Raw genomic sequence first — 21,072 nt, forward strand, 5'->3', positions numbered from 1 at the left:
CATTCTTTTGTTTCAGTCATTTGACTGTGGCCATGCTGGAGCACTGCCTTTAGTTGAGTAAATCAACCCCAGGACGGGGTTGAGTAAATCAACCCCAAAGTCTCGTACGTATTCCATCAGTCTCTTTTGCTGAACCACTAAGTTACGGGGATGTGAACACACCAGCATCAGTTGTCAAGCGATGTTGGGGGGACACAGACACACACACACACATATATATATACAACAGGCTTTTTTCAGTTTCTGTCTACCAATTCCATTCACAAGGCTTTGGTCGGCCCGAGACTATAGTAGAAGACACTTGCCCAAGGTGCCATGCAGTGGAACTGAACCTGGAACCATGTGGTTGGTAAGCAAGCTACTTACCACACAGCCACTGAACTTGTTTTAAAAAAAAATGAGAGTAAACTTGGTTCCCAACGCAAATATTCTATTTAGAGCTGGCTAGTGGTACAAGAAGCCAGAGAAGACCTTCAATGAGACTCAAGGATGTGGTAAGATGTAATGTGAAAAGATTGATACCTAGAGCTGAGCCACAACAACTGAATATTTCGAATGGATAGCCATTGTCAACTATCAACAGGCTACCTGTGATGGTGATATATACAAGCTTTGGTACAGTTTCTATAATCAAATTTCAATCACAGAGAAACTAATTAAGTAAACTTCTATACTGACAGAGAAACCAAGAGAAATTCCATAATTTTCATGGCTTCTTATACACCACTGTATGACATGTGCATATTTGTGAGTGATATGTAGGCGTGTTATCATGTAGGTGTATGTGAGATACACACACACATATATATATGATGTCCTGTACCCATATATGCATGTATATATACATATATATATAGTTGTTTGCATATATGAGATATCTAAGTGTGCTATAAGTAATTTCCCTCCTGTCATTAAACTTTTACACTGCTTCTTTTATCACAAAAGTGAGGTAGGTGAATGACTGCTAATCTCAATAACTATTATTTATCGTTAATAAACTGTGCTTTCACAAAGCTTTTAGGAGAATGGTAGTTATAACATTCATGGCCTTTCTGAAGAGTTTACTCATGTAATCCTTGGTTGTATGCCAAGACTAAAATTTAATGTATCCACATAGCTCACTGAGAGCTTACAGCACTTAGTACTTGACAAGAAAATGTGGGTAGATATGAATTAAGGAGAAATGATGGATAATAACAGAGGTGGACAATGATAAAAGAGATGGATGACAATAGAAAGTGGCCTATGAAAGAATGAGTGGTAACTGACAGTACAGTTACATATATATAATGTCAAGAATATATTTATAAAAATAAGTTAATCCAATTTACTGGAGCCTTTGGTGGTTATATATATAGAAGTCAACTGCCACTATATATATATAAAATCACTGAAGAAAGTTAGAGATGGTTAATCACTTGACCATAAAATCTAAAAATCAAAAAACACCAGTCCAACAAATCCCATATTATGTCCGTACTGAGATAGTATGAAAAATACAATTGTTTGTGATTATCCATTTTACATAATTATATTTAATTTACATCTGCAGTGTTGGGGAAATCTATAAGTTCTCTCACACTCATATAAAAACCAAATACGTTTAATGTGTCAGAAATACATGCACACACATAGATAAGTGATAGATATTATATAACATGTCTGTATAGTTATTGTAAGATGTTGAATAAACTGAAATCTATGTTAACTGAACAAGTGCTCAACATCACAACCACAAGCCAATGGCAACTGGCTTGAAATAGCAACCAAATTGCTCACATATCTCATTCTCATGTAACTGCATAAAAAAAAAGTTGGTACTCTAGATCCTGTAGTCCTAGATAGACTGTGCTTATAGAGAAGACAGAATGGTGACAGTTGGCACACTTTTGATTATAGAACTGCTGGCTCAACAACAGGGCAGACTACCACAACTGGATGTACACCTTATCACAGTTGTCCTAGTGTTAACCTAAATTCAATACAGTTAACCCACAATTAAACGTACTACACTTAACAGCCAGCTCAATCCAATGTAATTACATCACTACCTTCCCACCCCAGTAAAACAATTGCTTCCATACCAGGAGAATTACCTCATCAGCAACTGTAGGCTATCACCACCATTACCACAAATATCAGCAATACTGTCAGCAACAACATCGGTACCACCACCATCACCATTCAATGGAATGTTTCCAGAATGGAATCCCAGCAGTCAGAGAAATCAAGAGAAATTCCATAATTTTCATGGTTTCTTCTACGTCACTGGATGACATCTGTGCATGTGTTTGTGCATGCATGAGAATTATAGTGTGTTATAGTGTTTGTGTGTGAGTGTATGAGGTGTCTCGGTGTGCTACAGTGCAAATGTGTTTGCATGTATCTGATAACCACTTATGCTATAAGTGTGTGTGTTGTCTTTATCTCTGGAAACAACCAAATTCCATGAATAACAGTCACATTCCCCTCCCCCAACATCATTAACAACTGAAGCTGTGTCACGCTACACTGGAGACTGAGATAGAAGGGAGAGGAAGGCAGGCATTGGAATGAACGTTGTTGAGGCTGTAGTCTGGAATTCACATCACATACGCTGGATCAATGTTGCATATACCAATATTGGATCAGTTATGTACACACAGTAAATCATTGTCACACACACACACACAAAAGCAGTTTTACATGCACATTGGATCAATTGTTTTAGACATGTTTCATTTCATAAAATAAGTCTGTGCTGTAAATTTCTTTCATTCAACAAACACACACAAATATCTAGTTTCTATATTGACTCTCACACTGATAACAGACATACATGCACAACAGCAGATCAAGCAGTATACATGTGTGCATTTATACTCCCCAGAACAACTGATACGACGAGAGTATGGTGAAGCATCATTAAATGTACTCCATATTTGACTGAATGCATTACCACTATTGAAATAAGACTGAACACAAAGGAAAGGAAGGATTAACAGAATATTTGTATATTCAGTTGTCTTGGAGAGCAAAATCAAAGTGTTAATAAAAATACCTTGTGGTATTGATACACGTATCTGCTCTATATAGAGAGTTATAATAGATGGTACACCTAGCTTCTCTATAGAGAGTTACATGGTACATCTATTCCATATAGTGTTACCCTAGGTTAACCACAGACATGTCCAACCATTCCATAATTCTATTATCCTGTGTTAACTAATGACATGAATAAAATTCTATAGTAATATCATAGGTTAATTCAGAGCTTGAGTTATCAGTTTATAGCAAAGAAAAAAATATTGGTAAGATAATTCCTGCAGAAACATGACTAGAATGTACATCTACAATAGCTAATTTGACCCAATGTGGTCGCTTGACTTGCTAGAAATAACAGTCAAATATTCTACTATCTTAAAAAGGAGTGAAGAAAAAATTGGATAATGTATTCCTACAAATGTTGCATCTCAAAAAAAAAAAAAAAAAAAAAAATGTTTGCAGCCCCTTTGACTATAGGTTTATTTGATCAGGGCTGACATAAGGGTTAATAACAACACTAGTTATTTATTGATATTTTCATCTTATTCATTTAGAAATACTCAGTCATCAGTAATATTTCCTGTTCTTTGAAAAAAAATTGATACATCAAAGGGGGAATCTATTTTGATGAGTAGGATGACTAAGAAAGCTATTTAATAAAATGGATTTTTTACAACAAATTTTGACATTATTAGTTAAATTAGGAAAGATCAAGGAATGTTAATCAATGTAAATTTAAAAGCATGGATTCGAAGAAGAAGGGTAATGGTATGCTATGACAAACGGGAATACTAAAAGGTATGTCTTAGTCAAGTAAACATCTAGGATTTGAGAGAGTGCAATTTGTAAATTCGAGACCTTTGGAAATGTGCTGTGCGTGAGAAGACCCGGCAAGCCAAGATCGTTGCCAGTGCCCCTGGACTGGTTCTTGTGCGGATGGCACATGAGATGCACCATTTTGAGCGTGGCCGTTGCCAGTACCGCCTGACTGGCTCCTGTAGGATTTTCGAGCGAGATCGTTGCCAGTGCCCCTGGACTGGCTTGTGCGGGTGGCACATAAAAGACACCATTTCGAGCGTGGCCGTTTTCGTGCGGGTGACACGTAAAAGCACCCACTACACTCTCTGAGTGGTTGGCGTTAGGAAGGGCATCCAGCTGTAGAAACTCTGCCAAATCAGACTGGAGCCTGGTGTTGCCATCCGGTTTCACCAGTCCTCAGTCAAATCGTCCAACCCATGCTAGCATGGAAAGCAGACGTTAAACGATGATGATGATGATGATAAACCATTAGTGAAAAATGAATTTGCTTAATAACTTTGTTTTCAGGTTCTGTCCCACATTGAGGCATTGAGTAAGTGTTGTCAATTATAACCTTTCTACACAACAACTGCCTTGTGAGTGACATAGCTGGATGGAAACTGTATAGCAGTCCATCATGTCTGTGTGTTTACATTCCATGTTGCCACATGACACTGCTTGAGCAAAATACGGATGTCATGTTTCTAGTCAACGTAAACAATACATTCTGTGTGTCTGAAAACCATTGGAATAAAAAAATCCATTGTTGAATGAACCAAGTTTATGTTTATGCATCAAGAATTGCCTAAGCCTATAACAAAATGATTCAATGTATATTAAAGTATGTTCCACTTTGTAGCAAATGGGTGTCTCCTGTTGTAGCTGTATGAAAAACAAATAGAAATCAACACATTTGTAGTAATAAGAAGGTTAAGTGTTAATCAAAATTTGTTTAGACTTTTATCCAACCCCTAATATTAAATATGCTTTTCACTCATTAGCTGGGATGAAATATCTTTGCAAAATTTGATTGCAGTGGAATACATTACAAATTTCAAATAAATAATAATTTTAAAGATATTCCTACCATTAGCATCCCAATTATTTTGAGAAGAGGGATACAAATGCCTTAGAGCATAAAGGCTGCAAGTGCCATCTTCAAAGTGTAGTAGGAAAGACTTTATGGCATAACATAAAAGTACATATTCTATTATGATGACATGCATTTGGATGCAATTACCAAAGAATTGAACCTGAACAGTATGATTATATTGGATTGCCGGAAAGATGAAGGCATTACTATTAATTCAGAGAAATGTAACAAGATATGTTAGGGGAACATTCCATTTCAAAGAATGGCGTCTTTCTAAATCAACTTTTAGTCCTGAAAATATTTGATGTACCTTTCCAAGATCCTTTTTAAGATCAGTGAACTTTTACAGTTTATATTTGTCAAATTATTCAGAAATGGTAGAACAATATGTGAATTTGGTTGAGCAAATATTCAATACAAGATATTTGAAATATAATTCCAAGACTCTTAATATATTTGATGCTAACAAAAATGTCACTAACAATTTAATGTTAGTAAGCATTCTGTGTAAGGAATTTTATTGATGTATATTCACTTAGTGCTATATTTATGAAGGAGATTAACCATTACTAAGTCTAATCATTTAAACATTGGGAGGGAGGTTTAAAAAGTTGTTTGCAGTGCAAACCAAACCTGTTGTTATTTAGTAGAAAATTCTTAAATCTATTTTTAGATCCACACAAAATGTGTTATCCAATTCATAGTATTTGGTTTTGAAAAATGTCAAAGGAAACACCATTTTTCACATTCACATGCTCTCTTGACTACATTTCGGACAACTGCATGATGAAAATTTTATACATTGGATAGGAATTCATGCGTATCATCTTGAAAGCCTAGCTTCAGAGACACCCTGAAATCCAGTGGTAAAGAAAATCATACCCAAAATAAAGAAAAATGTGTGAAATCATATAAAGACCCTCCAAAGCTGAGGGTCATTTTTAAGCAGATCAAAGACAGATTAACTTTGGAAAACAGTATTCTTTGCAACTACAATCTTATTGTTCCACTTGAAATATCCAAGAGATAATTAAAATTGTTTATGTGGAATTACTGCTCTGTGCAATCATGTAAAGCTTGAAATGTAGTGACTTTATGCAATTTTAAACCTACAAACAAGTTCTAAATGTGCAGGACTAAAAATAAAATTATATAAAAAAAAAAAGCTCCAAAAGAACAGGTTTCATTTGTGGCCTAAGAACTTAAATCCTTAAACTCCTGAATACATGGACCATCACCATGTTAATGCTATTAGATTGCTTATTGCAGTGGATTCCTTTTTAGGAGGGACAAAAGTTTATTCACGTTTCTCACAGGAAGAGCTCAACTATAAAAAAGGTGTTACATGTAATTTTCTCTTGGAAATGTATGCCAAAGGGTTTGGTGTAGGACAGCACAAATTTCACGATGATAATTTCTGTTCTTGGCTACAGAAAATTGGTTTGCATTCCTAACAACACCTCTCATATTATCTGTAATCAAATGGAATGAATGGTTCAAACGCAATACAATAAAAACATTTTCCCCCAGGAAGCAAAATGTAAGTCATTCTGGCCCTAACTATTATCCAATTATTATACCACTCCACATGCTAAATCTTGTGGGTTGTTAAAATCCACACACACTTTACTATGTCCTATTCCATAGATAAACAGAAGTAGTATAATGGCCAACACCAAAAAATGAAAATATTTTGATGCAAACAAAATCAACACTGCTTTCATAACAAGGAACAGAATCAGAAATTTGGCTCACAAAGACCGATTCACACCTAACTATGAATTACTTAAAACAGCTGAGGATGATAGTGACTCTCCTGGTTTAAGAAATACTGGGCTGGTAGTGTCATTGGGTAAAAGGATTGAACCAGTAGTGGAAGGGTCCTTAAAAGAAGTACTCAATCTAGTGAAATATGAAGAGATGGGCATAATACTGTGTTATAGTAAGAATGCAAAAACTGTTACAAATTAACTCTTCATACTTATCCATATAAAGAATTGATGTATGAACATCAATAAATTCACAGTAATTAAGAGCTTAATTAATAACATTGTTAAACTTCAATACATCATAAATTGCAGTAAATCCAAGTGGGACTGGTTTGCAAGTAAGAACATAAAACAAGTAACATATTTCGTGTAAAGCAGAAAATCATAAATTTCACACATAATTCATACTCAATAGCTGTTTCATTAAGATAAACACCACCAAATGTATAATTACATAACTAATACATAAATTTAAGAACTATTTACTCAAATCATCAGGAATGTTATGTTAATCAGAAAAAAAAACATTACTGATTAACAAACATAACACAACATTCTGGATTATTTAGGTAAACAAAGTTTTCAAATTAATCTGAACATTACAATTATGTAATTATACACTTGGTGATACTTGTGTTATTGAAACAGCTGTTGAACACATGAAGTATATGTGAAATTCATTCTAAATACTTTGATATTATATATAGTGTACACACACACACATACAAATATTCTTTTCTACTCTGGGCACAAGGCCCAAAATTTTGGGGGAGGGGACCAGTCGATTAGATCGACCCAAGTACGTGACTGGTACATAATTTATCGACCCCGAAAGGATGAAAGGCAAAGTCGACCTCGGCGGAATTTGAACTCTGAATGTAACGGCAGACGAAATACCTATTTCGTTATTGCCCACAAGGGGCTAAACATAGAGGGAACAAACAAGAACAGACGAACGGATTAAGTCGATTACACCGACCCCAGTGCGTAACTGGTACTAAATTTATCGACCCCGAAAGGATGAAAGGCAAAGTCGACCTCGGCGGAATTTGAACTCAGAACGTAACGGCAGACGAAATACCGCTAAGCATTTCGCCCGGTGTGCTAACGTTTCTGCCAGCTCGACGCCTTGCACACATACAAATATTACACAAACGTACACACAAATGGTAGTGTTCCAGCATGACCGCAACCGTATGGATGAAACGCGTAAAAGAAATATAAACATATATACTTATACAAATATATACATATATATATACACAAATATTAATATGTACACACACATATATATAAGTCTATCAATACATTTATCTACACATGCACACACTTATAACAGCACGAGAATATTTTTATTATACCCTATATTAAACCGGTGAACTATTAATTGCTATATCTACATTCTCATCTTTGAGAATATATAATTTCAAAGGCTAGAGATGTGTGTGGGTGGGGGAATAATCAATGAAATCAACATCAGGAGAATGAAGACACGACACACACACACACAAGTATAGGATTTTCAATATGTTGCTTCCTATTTAAGAGACTATTACAGGAGATATATGACTGCTGCTTCTAGCAATGAAACATATTACGGTAGAGATGGACTATATGTAATCTGAACCTTTCCCCCCCCCCTTATTTATTAAAAGGTGGGGTATACCCAGATTACATATACTCCATCTCCACCCATATTACTTGAAGTAGGTGCCAGAACGAATCTTCTTAATCCCTTTCTTCGATGTGACCACCATCATTAACGTTGGAGACTCTACATAGTCTCTTACTTGCTAGAAATAGCGGCCAAATTTCCCTATCGTATTGATAAAAGTAGTACACATTGAGCTTTCGGTAATTTCATAGTTATAGATGCTTTTGACCAAATTTATAGTTATAGATGTTTTTGACCATAAGTCAACTAATTTCATAACATGGGGAGCCTTAAACCTGCTAGTAATAGCAGCCCCCAAAATTTGTCATATTGAAATTATAAATGCCGACTGATCACAAGTTGTTTCAAAACGTGAAAAGAAAAAAAAATGTATGCGTATATGGTGAGGTGGAGGTCCAGACTGGACAGTTGAGTAAAAAGCAACAGGGCTCGTATTTCGCTGCAGGGTGACCACTTAGAAACGTTAGGGAAATGGACTTTTGTGCATGAAGTCACGTTGTTAGATCATGGCTTGGCTTGTTATACAAAATACAAAAACAAGTCCGTAAAGATAATATAAAATTGTTGGGAGGGAGAGAACTTTGTGAATAGGTAAAATATCTTATTGTTTGAGTTCAAACCCCGCCTGGATTAATCAATTTTTTTCCCCATCATAACAGGTTCAATAAAAATAAATGAACTTGAAATAAATAATGGAATTTATTCAAATAGCAAAAACCATAAAATTAGACACTTGTTTTAGATTGTTTTTCCCCCCTTTGTTTGTATTCAAAACCTACGCCTTTCCCAGGTGTATATATGGGTGGATCAAACTGTTCCTACACTTACAATATACCACTTACTCTCTTCAACAACAATTTACATGCAATATTCTGTTATTCGGCTATGTCTCCCACACAATACAAAAACACCGAATAACATTTCACACGCTACTAGCCATACATAAATATATATATGGGATCAGCAAAAAAACGGTACTTCATCCAGCAAGAGACGAATATAATTTAATATACACAAGATTTAAACTGGGCAGCTACTGTATTTCATTCTTACGAGAGGTTTTAAATCCTCTGTGCGTGTGTGTGTATGTGTGTGTATATATGCATGAGTGTGTACATATATATATATATATATATATATATATATATATATATATATATATATGCGTGTGTGTGTATATATAGTGTGTATGTATATATGTGTATATATATATGTATGTGTGTGTGTGTGTGGGGGGGGGGCGATCTTTCGGTACGAGTTACTAAATATCGGCCCTTATTTCTTTATAGTGTGTATATCACCTACCTCAGAATGTACTGAACTCCAAGACTTCTTTGGAACCTTGATTCTGTTATTCCGGAGAGAGTTTATGATGTAAGAGCGGAGGATTTGGACTTCTTCGTTATTTAAATCGAAGAATTCCATCCTGAAATGTTTAGATTTTGTCTCTTTTGTTATTTCGGGTTTTTTTTTGGTTTTTTTTTCTTTTTCAAAGAAAACCCCAGCCCGTTATTTAAAAAAATACACAGTCTTTCTGTGAATTATTTGATATTTATGCTTGTTGCTTGTTATGAGGATTTCTTTTTGAACGGAGCGCTTTTAAAATCCATGCAACCAACGTATACACACTAACACAGTTATCCGGATTTATATTATATGTTAAGTGTGTTCGGATGTACTGCACTGCAGAAAGGGAGGGAAAAGCATGTAGAGACGAAGCTAGTGCGAATTGTGTCCAGAGATAAGAAACAAAGGTTTGCTTCAAACGGTTTTTCTCTCTCCGAGAGATTAGGAATGGTTTGTGAAGAGATTCTTTTCGTTGGCCTCAAAAGACAGTTAAATTATTTGTCACATACATATATAGAGAGAGATAGATTAACTGGAAGTGTGAGATCCAATTAGTTGCTGCCGAATGTTGGTGTTAGCAATACATTGCTAGATTTGTGTTGTTATAATAAGGCCATAAGCATGGTGACAAAATGCGAGGTCTGGTTGCTGTGGCTGGCGTCTCTGTCTGAAAGCTGGAAACAGATTTCTGCTGCTTGCTGCAATGTAGCTGACCTCTGGTGGCAGAAGTCGGCGTCACCAGAGAAACACGGGAGATAACTATGCTATTAGCAGTCGCAGCCTAATTGCTTTGATCGTGCAGGATTCGTAGAAGTTCTCTATGAATTGTATTAACGTTAACAATCCTAATTTCCCCCACCCCACCCATTAATGTGTGGTGATTGGAAAGAAAGAAAAAAGATTTGGTATAAACATATATTAGCAACTGTGCAGCATTAAATAACGGTATCTAAACACAGATATAAGATATACATAGAAGTGAGGAATAATCTATAATTCCAATCACATCTTGGATGTTTTACAAAGAATATAATGAATTTGTAGAATGATATCTACACTAGACGTCTTACACTAGTTATGTATCTTTATGTTCTCAGTTCAAATCTCAACAAGAACGACTTTCCTTCCCTATGGGGTAAATAAAGTAAATCAATCAAGAACTGATATCTAAGATACGACTGGTTTATTTGTGGACACTGGAAAGATAACAGACAAAACTTAACTCCGGCGGAATTTCAATTCTAAACGTAAAAGGCTCTAATTAAATGCTGTAAAACTGACGATTCTACCGCTCTCCTCACTTTGTTATGTAGCTTGGGTCATCTCTAATCAAATAGACTTAAAATCAAGAGACATTGAAGGCAACTGTGGCCACCTCATCCTTTGGTTTTTTAGATACAGTATAATTAGGATCACATTTAATGTATCCTCTTTTAAGATGGCACATTTGGCTGCTATTTCTAGCAAGTTGAGTGACCACATAAAGCAGGGGTCACCAAACTATGGCCCAAGTACCGAATCGTCTCTGCCGCCGCACTGTACATTTTGTGTAAGTACCTGCAATGACAGTTCATTCCTGCAGCGATCATGTTTTAACTGGCATTACCATGTTTAAACCGGTTTGAAGAGGGGCTGACTTCAGTAAATTATGTTATCAGCCTTTCAGCAAGTTCAGTTGTACGGAGAATAGAAGAACTTGGAGAGAACATAACAGACATGCAGGAAAGCTAGGAACTTCTTGAGGTTCTCTGGAGCTGGATGAGTCTACTGATCTCTCGAGTATGTCACAATTCATTCGTGTTGTTGATTTGGACTTTCAGATCACAGACCAGTTGGCATCCATTTGCAGCATGCACGGGACAACTGGAGAAGAGGTTACCATGGAAGTACAGAAAACAATGCAAGGTTGTAACGTTCAGTGAAATCAGTTTCGATGTGTTACAGTTGATGGAGGAAAAAAACATGGCTGGAGTGAGGAAGGGTCTGGTGGGACAGATCAAGACTAAGTTGGAAGATCTTCAATTCCCAGGCGCTCTGTTTATACACTGCATTATACATCAGCAAGCACTCTGTGGGAAAGACTTAGATATTTCTTGCGTACCGAAACCAATCGTTTTTGTGGTGAACTTCATTTAGAGTCATGCAGTTAATCACTGCCAGTTCCAGGCTTTTCTTGAAGAAATTGATATTGGATTCTGTGACTTATCTTATCACACAGCAGTGAGGTGATTGAGCTGTGGTAAGGTCCTGTTTTGTTTTCATAAGATCCGAAGAGAAATAGACATTTTCCTTACCAAAAAGGACAGAGCTGATCCATTTCTGTCAGATCTTACCTAGCTGTCAAAGTTGTCATTTTTGGTTGACATCACATCCCACATGAATGAAATAGACTTGAAACTTCAGGAAAAGGATAACTTAATCTGTGATCTCTACAGAGTTATCAAAGGTTTTCGGAGAAAGCTATCATTGTTTGAAGCACAACTGGAGCGTGGGAAAGATTATTCATGAGTTTAATAAGCATTTTTTGGAGAGATTTTCAGATCTCACAGAAAGTGACATTCTTCTGTTCTAGAATCTGTTTGATTGTAAGCTTGATGACATGCCAGTCGAACTAGAGTTGGAGTGCATTGATTTACAAGCGGCACTGGCAACGACCTTGCTCGAATATTTTTTCACATGCCATGGGCACAAGTGCCAGTCAGGCAACACTGGTAACGATCACACTCGAATGGTGCTTTTTACGTACCACTGACACGGAAGCCAGTCAGTTTCTCTGGCAATAATCAAGCTCGGATGGTGCTGTTAGCACTCCACTAGCACAGATGCCAGTCATTGAATTTGATTTCAATTTCGATTTTACTTGCTTCAACAGGTCTTCGCAAGCAGAGTTTAGTGTCCAATGAAGGAGACGTTGGCATGGGTTCCAGTCGTCGAATTTAGTTCGATTTTGATTTCACTTGCCTCAACAGGTCTTCGCAAGTGGAGTTTAGTGTCCAATGAAGGAAAAGTACACATAAGTGGGCTGGCTACATCCCTGGCAGAGGCCTTGGATTTTGGTCTCACTTGGTTTGCCGAGTCTTCTCATGCACAGCATATTTCCAAAGGTCTCGGTCAGAAGCCATTGCCTCGGTGAGGCCTAATGTTCGAGGGTCGTGCTTCACCACCTCGTCCCAGGTCTTTCTGGGCCTACCTCTTCCACAGGTTCCCTCAACCACTAGGGTGTGGCACTTTTTCACGCAGCTATCCTCATCCATTCTCGCCACTTGACCATACCAGCGCAATCGTTTCTCTTGCACCCCACAACTGATGCTTCTTAGGTTCAACTTTTCTCTCAAGGTACTTACAATCTGTCGAGTATGCACACTGACATTACACATCCAGTGGAGCATACTAGCTTCATTCCTTGTGAGCTTACGCATGTCCTCAGCAGTCACGGCCCATGTTTCACTGCCATGTAGTATGGCTGTTCGTACACATACGTCATACAGTCTGCCTTTTACTCTGAGTGAGAGGCCCTTTGTCACCAGCAAAGGTAAGAGCTCTCTGAACTTTGCCCAGGCCATTCTTTTTCTAGCAGCTACACTTTCAGCGCACCCTCCCCCACTACTAACTTGGTCACCTAGATAGCAGAAGCTATCAACTATGTCTAGTTTTTCTCCCTGGAATGTGGCAGAAGTTGTTTTCTGCACATTTTCAGTGTTTATTGCTCCTGAGCATCTGCCACAAACAAAAACTATCTTCCCAGTTAGCCTTCCTTTGATATTGCTGCACCTCTTATGTGTCCATAGCTTACACTGAGTACATCTTATAGAGTTTCTACCTACGCCTTTTCTACAGATCGAGCTGGGCTATCTACCTGAAGGGGTTTGTGTTTTGTCTACCTTCCTACTTATGAGGACTTTGGTTTTAGCTAGGTTGACTCTAAGGCCTTTCGATTCTAGTCCTTGCTTCCACACCTGAAACTTCTCCTCTAGTTCTGAAAGTGACTCAGCAATTAGTGTAAGGTCATCAGCATAGAGGAGCTCCCAGGGCATCCTGTCTTGAATTCCTCTGTTATCACCTGGAGGACTATGATAAATAGGAGGAGGCTGAGGACTGAACCTTCGTGGACCCCTACCTCTACCTGAAATTCTTCACTGTACTCGTTGCCAACCCTCACCTTACTGACAGCGTCTCTGTACATGGCTCGCACAGCTCTCACTAACCATTCATCTATCCCTAGTTTCCTCATTGACCACCAGATAAGGGATCGGGGGATCCTGGTTTCAAATTTTGGCACAAGGCCAGCAATTTCAAGGGAGGGGATAAATCAATTATATTGACCCCTGTGCACAACGGATCTTATTTTATCAACCCTGAGAGAAGAAAAGGCAAAGTCAACCTCAGCGGAATTTGAACTCAGAATGCAAAGATGGGTGAAAAGGCACTAAGCCAGCTAATGAGTCTGCTATTTCACAGAACATGTTGTCATGAATGGAGCACAGGTAATTTCACAATGACAAGCAGGGACATGGTGGCAGTTTTCTACCCTTGTTTTTACCTGAATTTCTTACCCAATACACTCACCCCTCTTTCTCTTTTCTGCAGTGTGTGTGCATGTATGCATGTATTTATGTATGTATGTATGTACACAGACATACACATATTTTTCCACATGATCGTTAAAGATATTAATCTACTATTTTTGAGGAACAATATATTTTACTTTTAAATGAATGATATATTTACAAAATGGAATGAAAATGATCACTCTCTGGTTTTTAAATTACTCCTCAAAATACTTACAAGAAAAGTTTCAGCTATTCTCTGATGAATTTTCATAAGTTACTTTCTTCACAATAACAAATACCATGTGTGTGTGTGCATGCACGCATGCCTGTGTGCATGTATGTATTTATCTATCTGTCTGTCTGCCTGCCTGTCTATCTATCTATCTGTCTATCTATCTATCTATCTATCTATCTATCTATCTAGCCATTTATCTATCTATCTATCTATCTGTTTATCTATCTATCTGTCTTTTGCTGTTTTCACTGTGATCTCTTGCCCAATACACAAGTAACCTTAACAATACAGAAGCCCTGTACATTCAGTTTCCTCCATTCAAGTCGTTTCAAAATATAGTTGAATGATTATTTTCTTACAGCCATTTTAAAATTCATTTTATTATTGAACAATTATGTGAACAGTTACAGGAAAATCTCACAGACATCCCAATAAAGAAATGTTAAATTCACTAAGAATATTGTATACACTGACATTTTTGATAGTCAAAATTTCCTGTCTGTGGTTTGTTGTATATAATGTTGTATACTGAAATAAGACAGTTAAAAACTATGTATTTTTTATCTATTAAACACTTTATTATTTCAATATTGTTGTACTTTCTATTACTCAATTCTTTCTTGAATATATACCTCTATTTTCATTTTTTTTAAATGCTACTTATTCATCATCATCATCGTTTAACGTCCGCTTGATGATGGCACATAAAACAACAGATGATGCAATAGTAATAATAATATTTATATTCCATCCTTTACAGAAGACTTGCCTTCTGGAAGTCTTTGGAGAATTCCATAATGCAAAATCTATTTCCTTATTAATTTTTATTTTATGTGGAAGTTAACAGGAAAACATGTTCTATTTTAGAGAATTTCTTGTCACAGCAAAATCTTCAGGAATGCAATGTTTTCATAATATGGGGGATGCCTGTATTTAAAAAAATATCAAGAACATAGTGAGTTTTAAAAATAACAAAAGGAAGATAAAACATTTCAAGAACGAATTCTTCAAGAGGCTTCTATGCAGTCTTTCAACCTTCTAAAAATAGCAATCAAATTGCACCTCAAATGATATTAAAATGGACATATTGGATTATGTTGTTAGTCCTGGTTGCATAGTATACAAGAAAAAGTTGGAGGGTCATGGCTGGAATGTCATAGGTCATGTCTTTTCTCAGTGAAGACTGAACTAAACATAAACAACAATAGTAATAACAATAATACCAATAATGATAAAGTCTATCTAGACATTATATCAGTGGTTCTCTAACTTTTTGAATTTGTGGTACACAAATTAAATAAAAACTCTCTGGTACATTTTGCATGGGAAGTTTACAATTACTGGCAGGCTTTGTATAAAATGCTTTAAAAAAGTTATTTTAAAGTTAAAATCTTAGAAAAAAATGCTGATAACTATTACTTATTTTGTTTTATTACTCATTCTGTTTTTCCCTTCAAATGCTCCTTTCTTTCCCCTTTTCACCTTAGTTCATTTTCTGCAATTGCCCTCTCTTCTATCCACTTTTCTGTTAGACTCATTGCACTGAACAAATGGAGAAAATGTATAGTGAGGTTTCTTTTATTTTGTAGGTTACATGGCAACTTCAGTATGAATATAGAATTGAGAGGAGCCTTTGGTTTTGTTTTGTTAAAGGCATGACAACCTATCCTGTCTGGTCCTATGACAAACTACACTCAATAACTTCTGTAAAGTGATTGATGTTAGGAAGGGCATCCTCTTATAGAAACCATGCTGAAACAGAATGTACAAGCAAGATGTGGCCCCCATCAAACCCATCTATGAGCACAATAACTCTAAAAGAAGCTAACTACTAACTTGGATGGTGACAACTTGTCCAATGCATGCTAACATAAGATGTAGACATTACCATGATGATAATGGTAGCATCAGTGATGAAGATGACAATGATACTTCTGTATAACAAAATTATGAATACCACATGTTTTCAAGATGCACAAACATTAGTATGGATTTTATAAATTACGTTTTTAAAAATTTTTGGTTCACCTTAATTTCCATTATAGTACACAATTTCAGCATTAGGGTTTCTCTATTTTCACTGTCTGTGTTTAACTATCATCTAATATTCATCATCGTCTTTGGCATTGTCATTGTTGCTGTCGTTGTCATCGTCATTGTCATCATTGTTATCATCATCATCATTATCATTTAATGTCCATTTTCTATGCTGACATGGATTGATCAGTTTAGTAGGAGCTAGTGTGCCAGAACCAAACTACAGTGTCTGCTTTGGACATGGCTTCTATGGCTGGATGCCCTTCCTCATGCCAACCACTTTACAGAATGTACCGGACACTTTTTAAGTGATACTGGCACTAGTGAAATCACCAAGAAACTCATAAGACAAGACCCCTTCAGCTGAGTCAGGTGTAATATTGAGGAAAGTGGCTTTATGCCAGATGATGAGATGTTAAACTATAATAGAGGAACAGAAACAGGTGTCTTACTGTAAGGAAATATGGTTATCTCGGCAGGGAAAGAAAGAAGATTGAGGTGGAGACGTGTGAAACTGCACTCTCAAGTTACAGGAAGATGAATATAAGAGAAGTGGCATGGATGGGTAAGAAGTTAGTAGGAGTGTAAAGAAGAGTGGCAGATGGGTATAGAGGAGAATGCAGTGAGTGATGAACATGGTAGGGGCATGGTCAATCATGAATATTCTTTCTTAATCCAGTTCATTTTATTGTTCCATACAAATATAGAAAAGGGCATAGACCCTCTTCAGTCTTGAATAACCATTGGATTGCATCTAGAAAGTTACCCTCCAAGGCACAAGTCTGGGTAAGGTTGTTTATGGATGACCAGTAGTCGCCCAAGCATCCCAGTCACTCCTCTCCATGATACTGATGCTGTCCAAGGGAAAGGCAAAGGGGCCGATACAACTTGATACCAGTGATGTTAAAACTCATTTCTACAGCTGAATGAACAGGAGCAACGGGAAATAAAGTGTCTTGCTCAAGAACACAATATACAGCCCAGTCAAGGAATTGAACTCACTACCTTATGATTGTGAGCCTGATGCCCTAACCACTGAGCCATGTGTCTTCACTATACAAATATACTTAGATTGTTTTTTAATCCCAGAGCTTATGGAGAAGACTTAGTGGTGAAGACATTACTACCATGACCATCCCATCTTTCATTCAGTTTTAGCATGTTCAGGACTGGGAAGAGAGATTTGGTTGCTGTTTCTTGGAGGTTGAACAACTATGTAAAGACTCCTTCCAGTCATTCCTACACTATTTTATATCTTTTTTATCTTCAACTTGCTACAGTCCTTAGACTGTGGCCATACTGGGGCACTGCCTTGAAGAAATTTAGTCAAAAGAATTGACTCCAGTAGTTAGTTTTTAAGTCTGGTACTTATTTTACTGATTCCTGTTGCTGAACTGCTAGGTTATGAGGATGTAAACATACCAACATTGGTTGTCAAGTGGTGGTGGTGGTGGGCAAACACAGACACAAAAACACACACAAACACATGCACGCATACACACACACACACACACACACACACACACACACACACACACACACACACACACATGATGGGCTTTTTTCAATATGTCTGCCAAATCCACTCAGAAAGGCTCTGGTTGGCTCAAGGCTATAGTAGAAGATACTTGCTCAAGGTGACATGCAGTAAAACTGAACTCAGAACCATGTCGTTGGGAAGCAAGCTTCTTATTACACAGCCCTACCTATACCTATTGTGTTCAATCTATACAGATAAAGTATACACAGTAGTGTTGAAATAACAATAATTAAGAACAATGAAGTGACACACAAGCATACATATACAATTATTATAATTATTATTACTGACGTAAATGTTTACCCTTATCTTTAACAAGCAATCCTGTTGATTTACCTCCATGCCTTATTTAATTACAGCAGAACATTGTTGGTTTAGATATTGTGAGCAAGAGGTATCAACTGTTTCAATCAATTTACTGCAAGTTAATGAGGTAACCTCTACATGGTTATTTTACTCACTAGAAGTAGTAACTGAATTATACCAAACTATCTTAAAAGAGAATAAAATAATAGGACCCTTGTGTTAAAGGTACAATCCACCATGCTTCTACACAGTTCCTGTCAACTCATTTTTACTCATAAAGCATGAGTTGGTGTCCTCAGTACAGAAAATTACACTCCCCCAAGATGCTATGCAGCAGAATCAAAATTAGGACCTCAACACTGCAAAGAAAACTTCTAAACCATTTAGCTATACTCCACTTACATTTGAGTATAAGTGTATATGAAATATTCGGGAATTACTTTTATGCTAATTTGTTGACTTTGAGAGCTTAATTGAGAGCTTAACTGAGCATTATATATATATATATATATATATATATATATATATATATATATATATATATATATATAATATAATTAATCTCAGTTGGAATTTCCAGCCATGAATGGTCAGTTGTTCAATCAATCAATCCTGTTTTTTACAAAATATGACTTACTATCTTGGATTTATATCCTAGTGCAATTAAGCAACATTTAACTACCTTGTAATTATTCCCCTGGACATTTCCTTTAAATTGTAAATTCTATATATATATATGTACCACCACCACCACCACCATCATCATCATTTAGCGTCTACTTTCTGTGCTGGCATGGGTTAAACAGTTTGAAATTGGGAAGCTGAAGAGCTGCATCAGGTTCCAATCTGATTTGGCATGTTTTCTGTTTTACAGACACCAACATGGTTTTTGTGACTGGATAGAGTTCCTAATGCTGACCACTTTACAAAATTATATACATACATACATACATACATGTGTATATTTGTATGTGTGTGTGTGTGTGTGTGTGTGTGTTTGTATAAGGATTGTTTGTAGAAAACAAATCTGGAGAAGTACACTCTAAGATGTAGAGTAGTGTATATTTTTAAAATGGGGAAGGTCAGTTTAAACTGGTGCTTTTATGTGTCACCTGCCACCAGCACAAAGGCCAGTCGGGTGGTACTGGCAACAGCCACCACACTCAAAATGGTGTATTTTATGTGCCACCTGCACAAGAGCCACTCACTGTCACTTTCACTCTCTCTCTTTCCCTCTCACTCTCTTTCTCTCTCACTCACTCTCACTCTCTTTCTCTCTCACTCTCTCTCTCTCACTCTCTTTCTCTCTCACTTCCTCTCTGAAACATTTAAAAACATAAAACAAACACTGTCACCACTGACTGTCTCTTACACACTCTCTCTCTTTCTCACTCTCTCACTTTCTCTCTCACTCTCTCTCTCTCTCTCTCTTACTTCATCTATGTCCTCTCTCTCTCTCTCTCTCTCTCTTTTACTTCCTTTCTGTCCTCCTCTTACTTTGCCACTTCTTTGGTATGTACAAAAACAAAAACTTAGTGTAATTATTGATGAGGTGTATTCCAGAAGTTTTCAGACTTCTTTTAGGAGAGGCTGTTACAACTGTCCTAGACTATTGTAATTTTAGTATATTATTTCTATATGTCTAATAAGCCAATCTGCCAACTGAAGGAGGTTGTGACAAGGGTCTTGGACACCTTCATTTTGCAGGATGCCCCTGGGAGCTCCTCTATGCTGATGACCTTGCTCTAATTGCTGAGTTACTATCAGAACTAGAGGAGAAGTTTCAGGTGTGGAAGCAAGGACTAGAATCGAAGGGCCTTAGAATCAACCTAGCTAAACCCAAAGCTAAAACCTAGCTAAAACCAAAGTCCTAATTAGTAGGAAGGCAGACAAACCACAAATCCCTTCAGGTAGATGGCCCTGCTCGATCTGTAGAAAAAGCGTCGGTAGAAACTCTATAAGATGTACCCAGTGTAAGCTATGGACACATAAGAGGTGCAGCAATATCAAAGGAAGGCTAACTGGGAAGATAGTTTTTGTTTGTGGCAGATGCTCAGGAGCAATAAACACTGAAGATATGCAGAAAACAACTTCTGTCACATTCCAGGGAGAAAAACTTACAAGTAATTGATAGCTTCCGTGTTACCTAGGTGACGAAGTCAGTAGCGGAGGTGGGTGTACTGAAAGTGTAGCTGCTAGGATAAGAATAGCCTGGGCAAAGTTCAGAGAGCTCTTACCTCTGCTGGTGACAAAGGGCCTCTCACTCAGAGCAAAAGGCAGACTTACGATGCATGTGTACGAACAGCCATGCTACATGGCAGTGAAACATGGGCCGTGACTACTGAGGACATGCGTAAGCTTGCAAAGAGTGAAGCCAGTATGCTCCGCTGGATGTGTAATGTCAGTGTGCATACTCGACAGAGTGTAAGTACCTTGAGAGAAAAATTGGACCTAAGAAGCATCAGTTGTGGTGTGCACTGGTATGGTCAAGTGGCGAGAATGGATGAGGATAGCTGTGTGAAAAAGTGCCACACCCTAGCAGTTGAGGGAACCTGTGGAAGAGGTAGACCCAGGAAGACCTGGGATGAGGTGGTGAAGCACTACCTTCAAACATTAGGCCTCACCAAGGCAATGACTAGTGACTGAGACCTTTGGAAATATGCTGTGCTTGAGAAGACCCGGCAAGCCAAAATGAGAC

The 21,072-nt window shown here is 37.2% G+C and overlaps 1 protein-coding gene across 1 annotated transcript in view; it reads right to left on the reverse strand.

Moving 5' to 3' along the window:
- Positions 1-10,435, reverse strand: part of LOC106872594 (inactive Rho GTPase-activating protein 11B-like) — a 42,360-nt gene extending 31,925 nt beyond the window's left edge. The window contains exon 1 of the mRNA XM_014919628.2: positions 9,665-10,435. Within this exon, the coding sequence (XP_014775114.1) occupies positions 9,665-9,784 (120 nt within the window). The 5' untranslated portion in view covers positions 9,785-10,435. The remainder of the gene's footprint in view (positions 1-9,664) is intronic.
- Between the last annotated feature and the right edge of the window lie 10,637 nt (positions 10,436-21,072).

The sequence above is a fragment of the Octopus bimaculoides genome, chromosome 2, assembly GCF_001194135.2.
Source record: "Octopus bimaculoides isolate UCB-OBI-ISO-001 chromosome 2, ASM119413v2, whole genome shotgun sequence".
Lineage (NCBI taxonomy): Eukaryota > Metazoa > Mollusca > Cephalopoda > Octopoda > Octopodidae > Octopus > Octopus bimaculoides.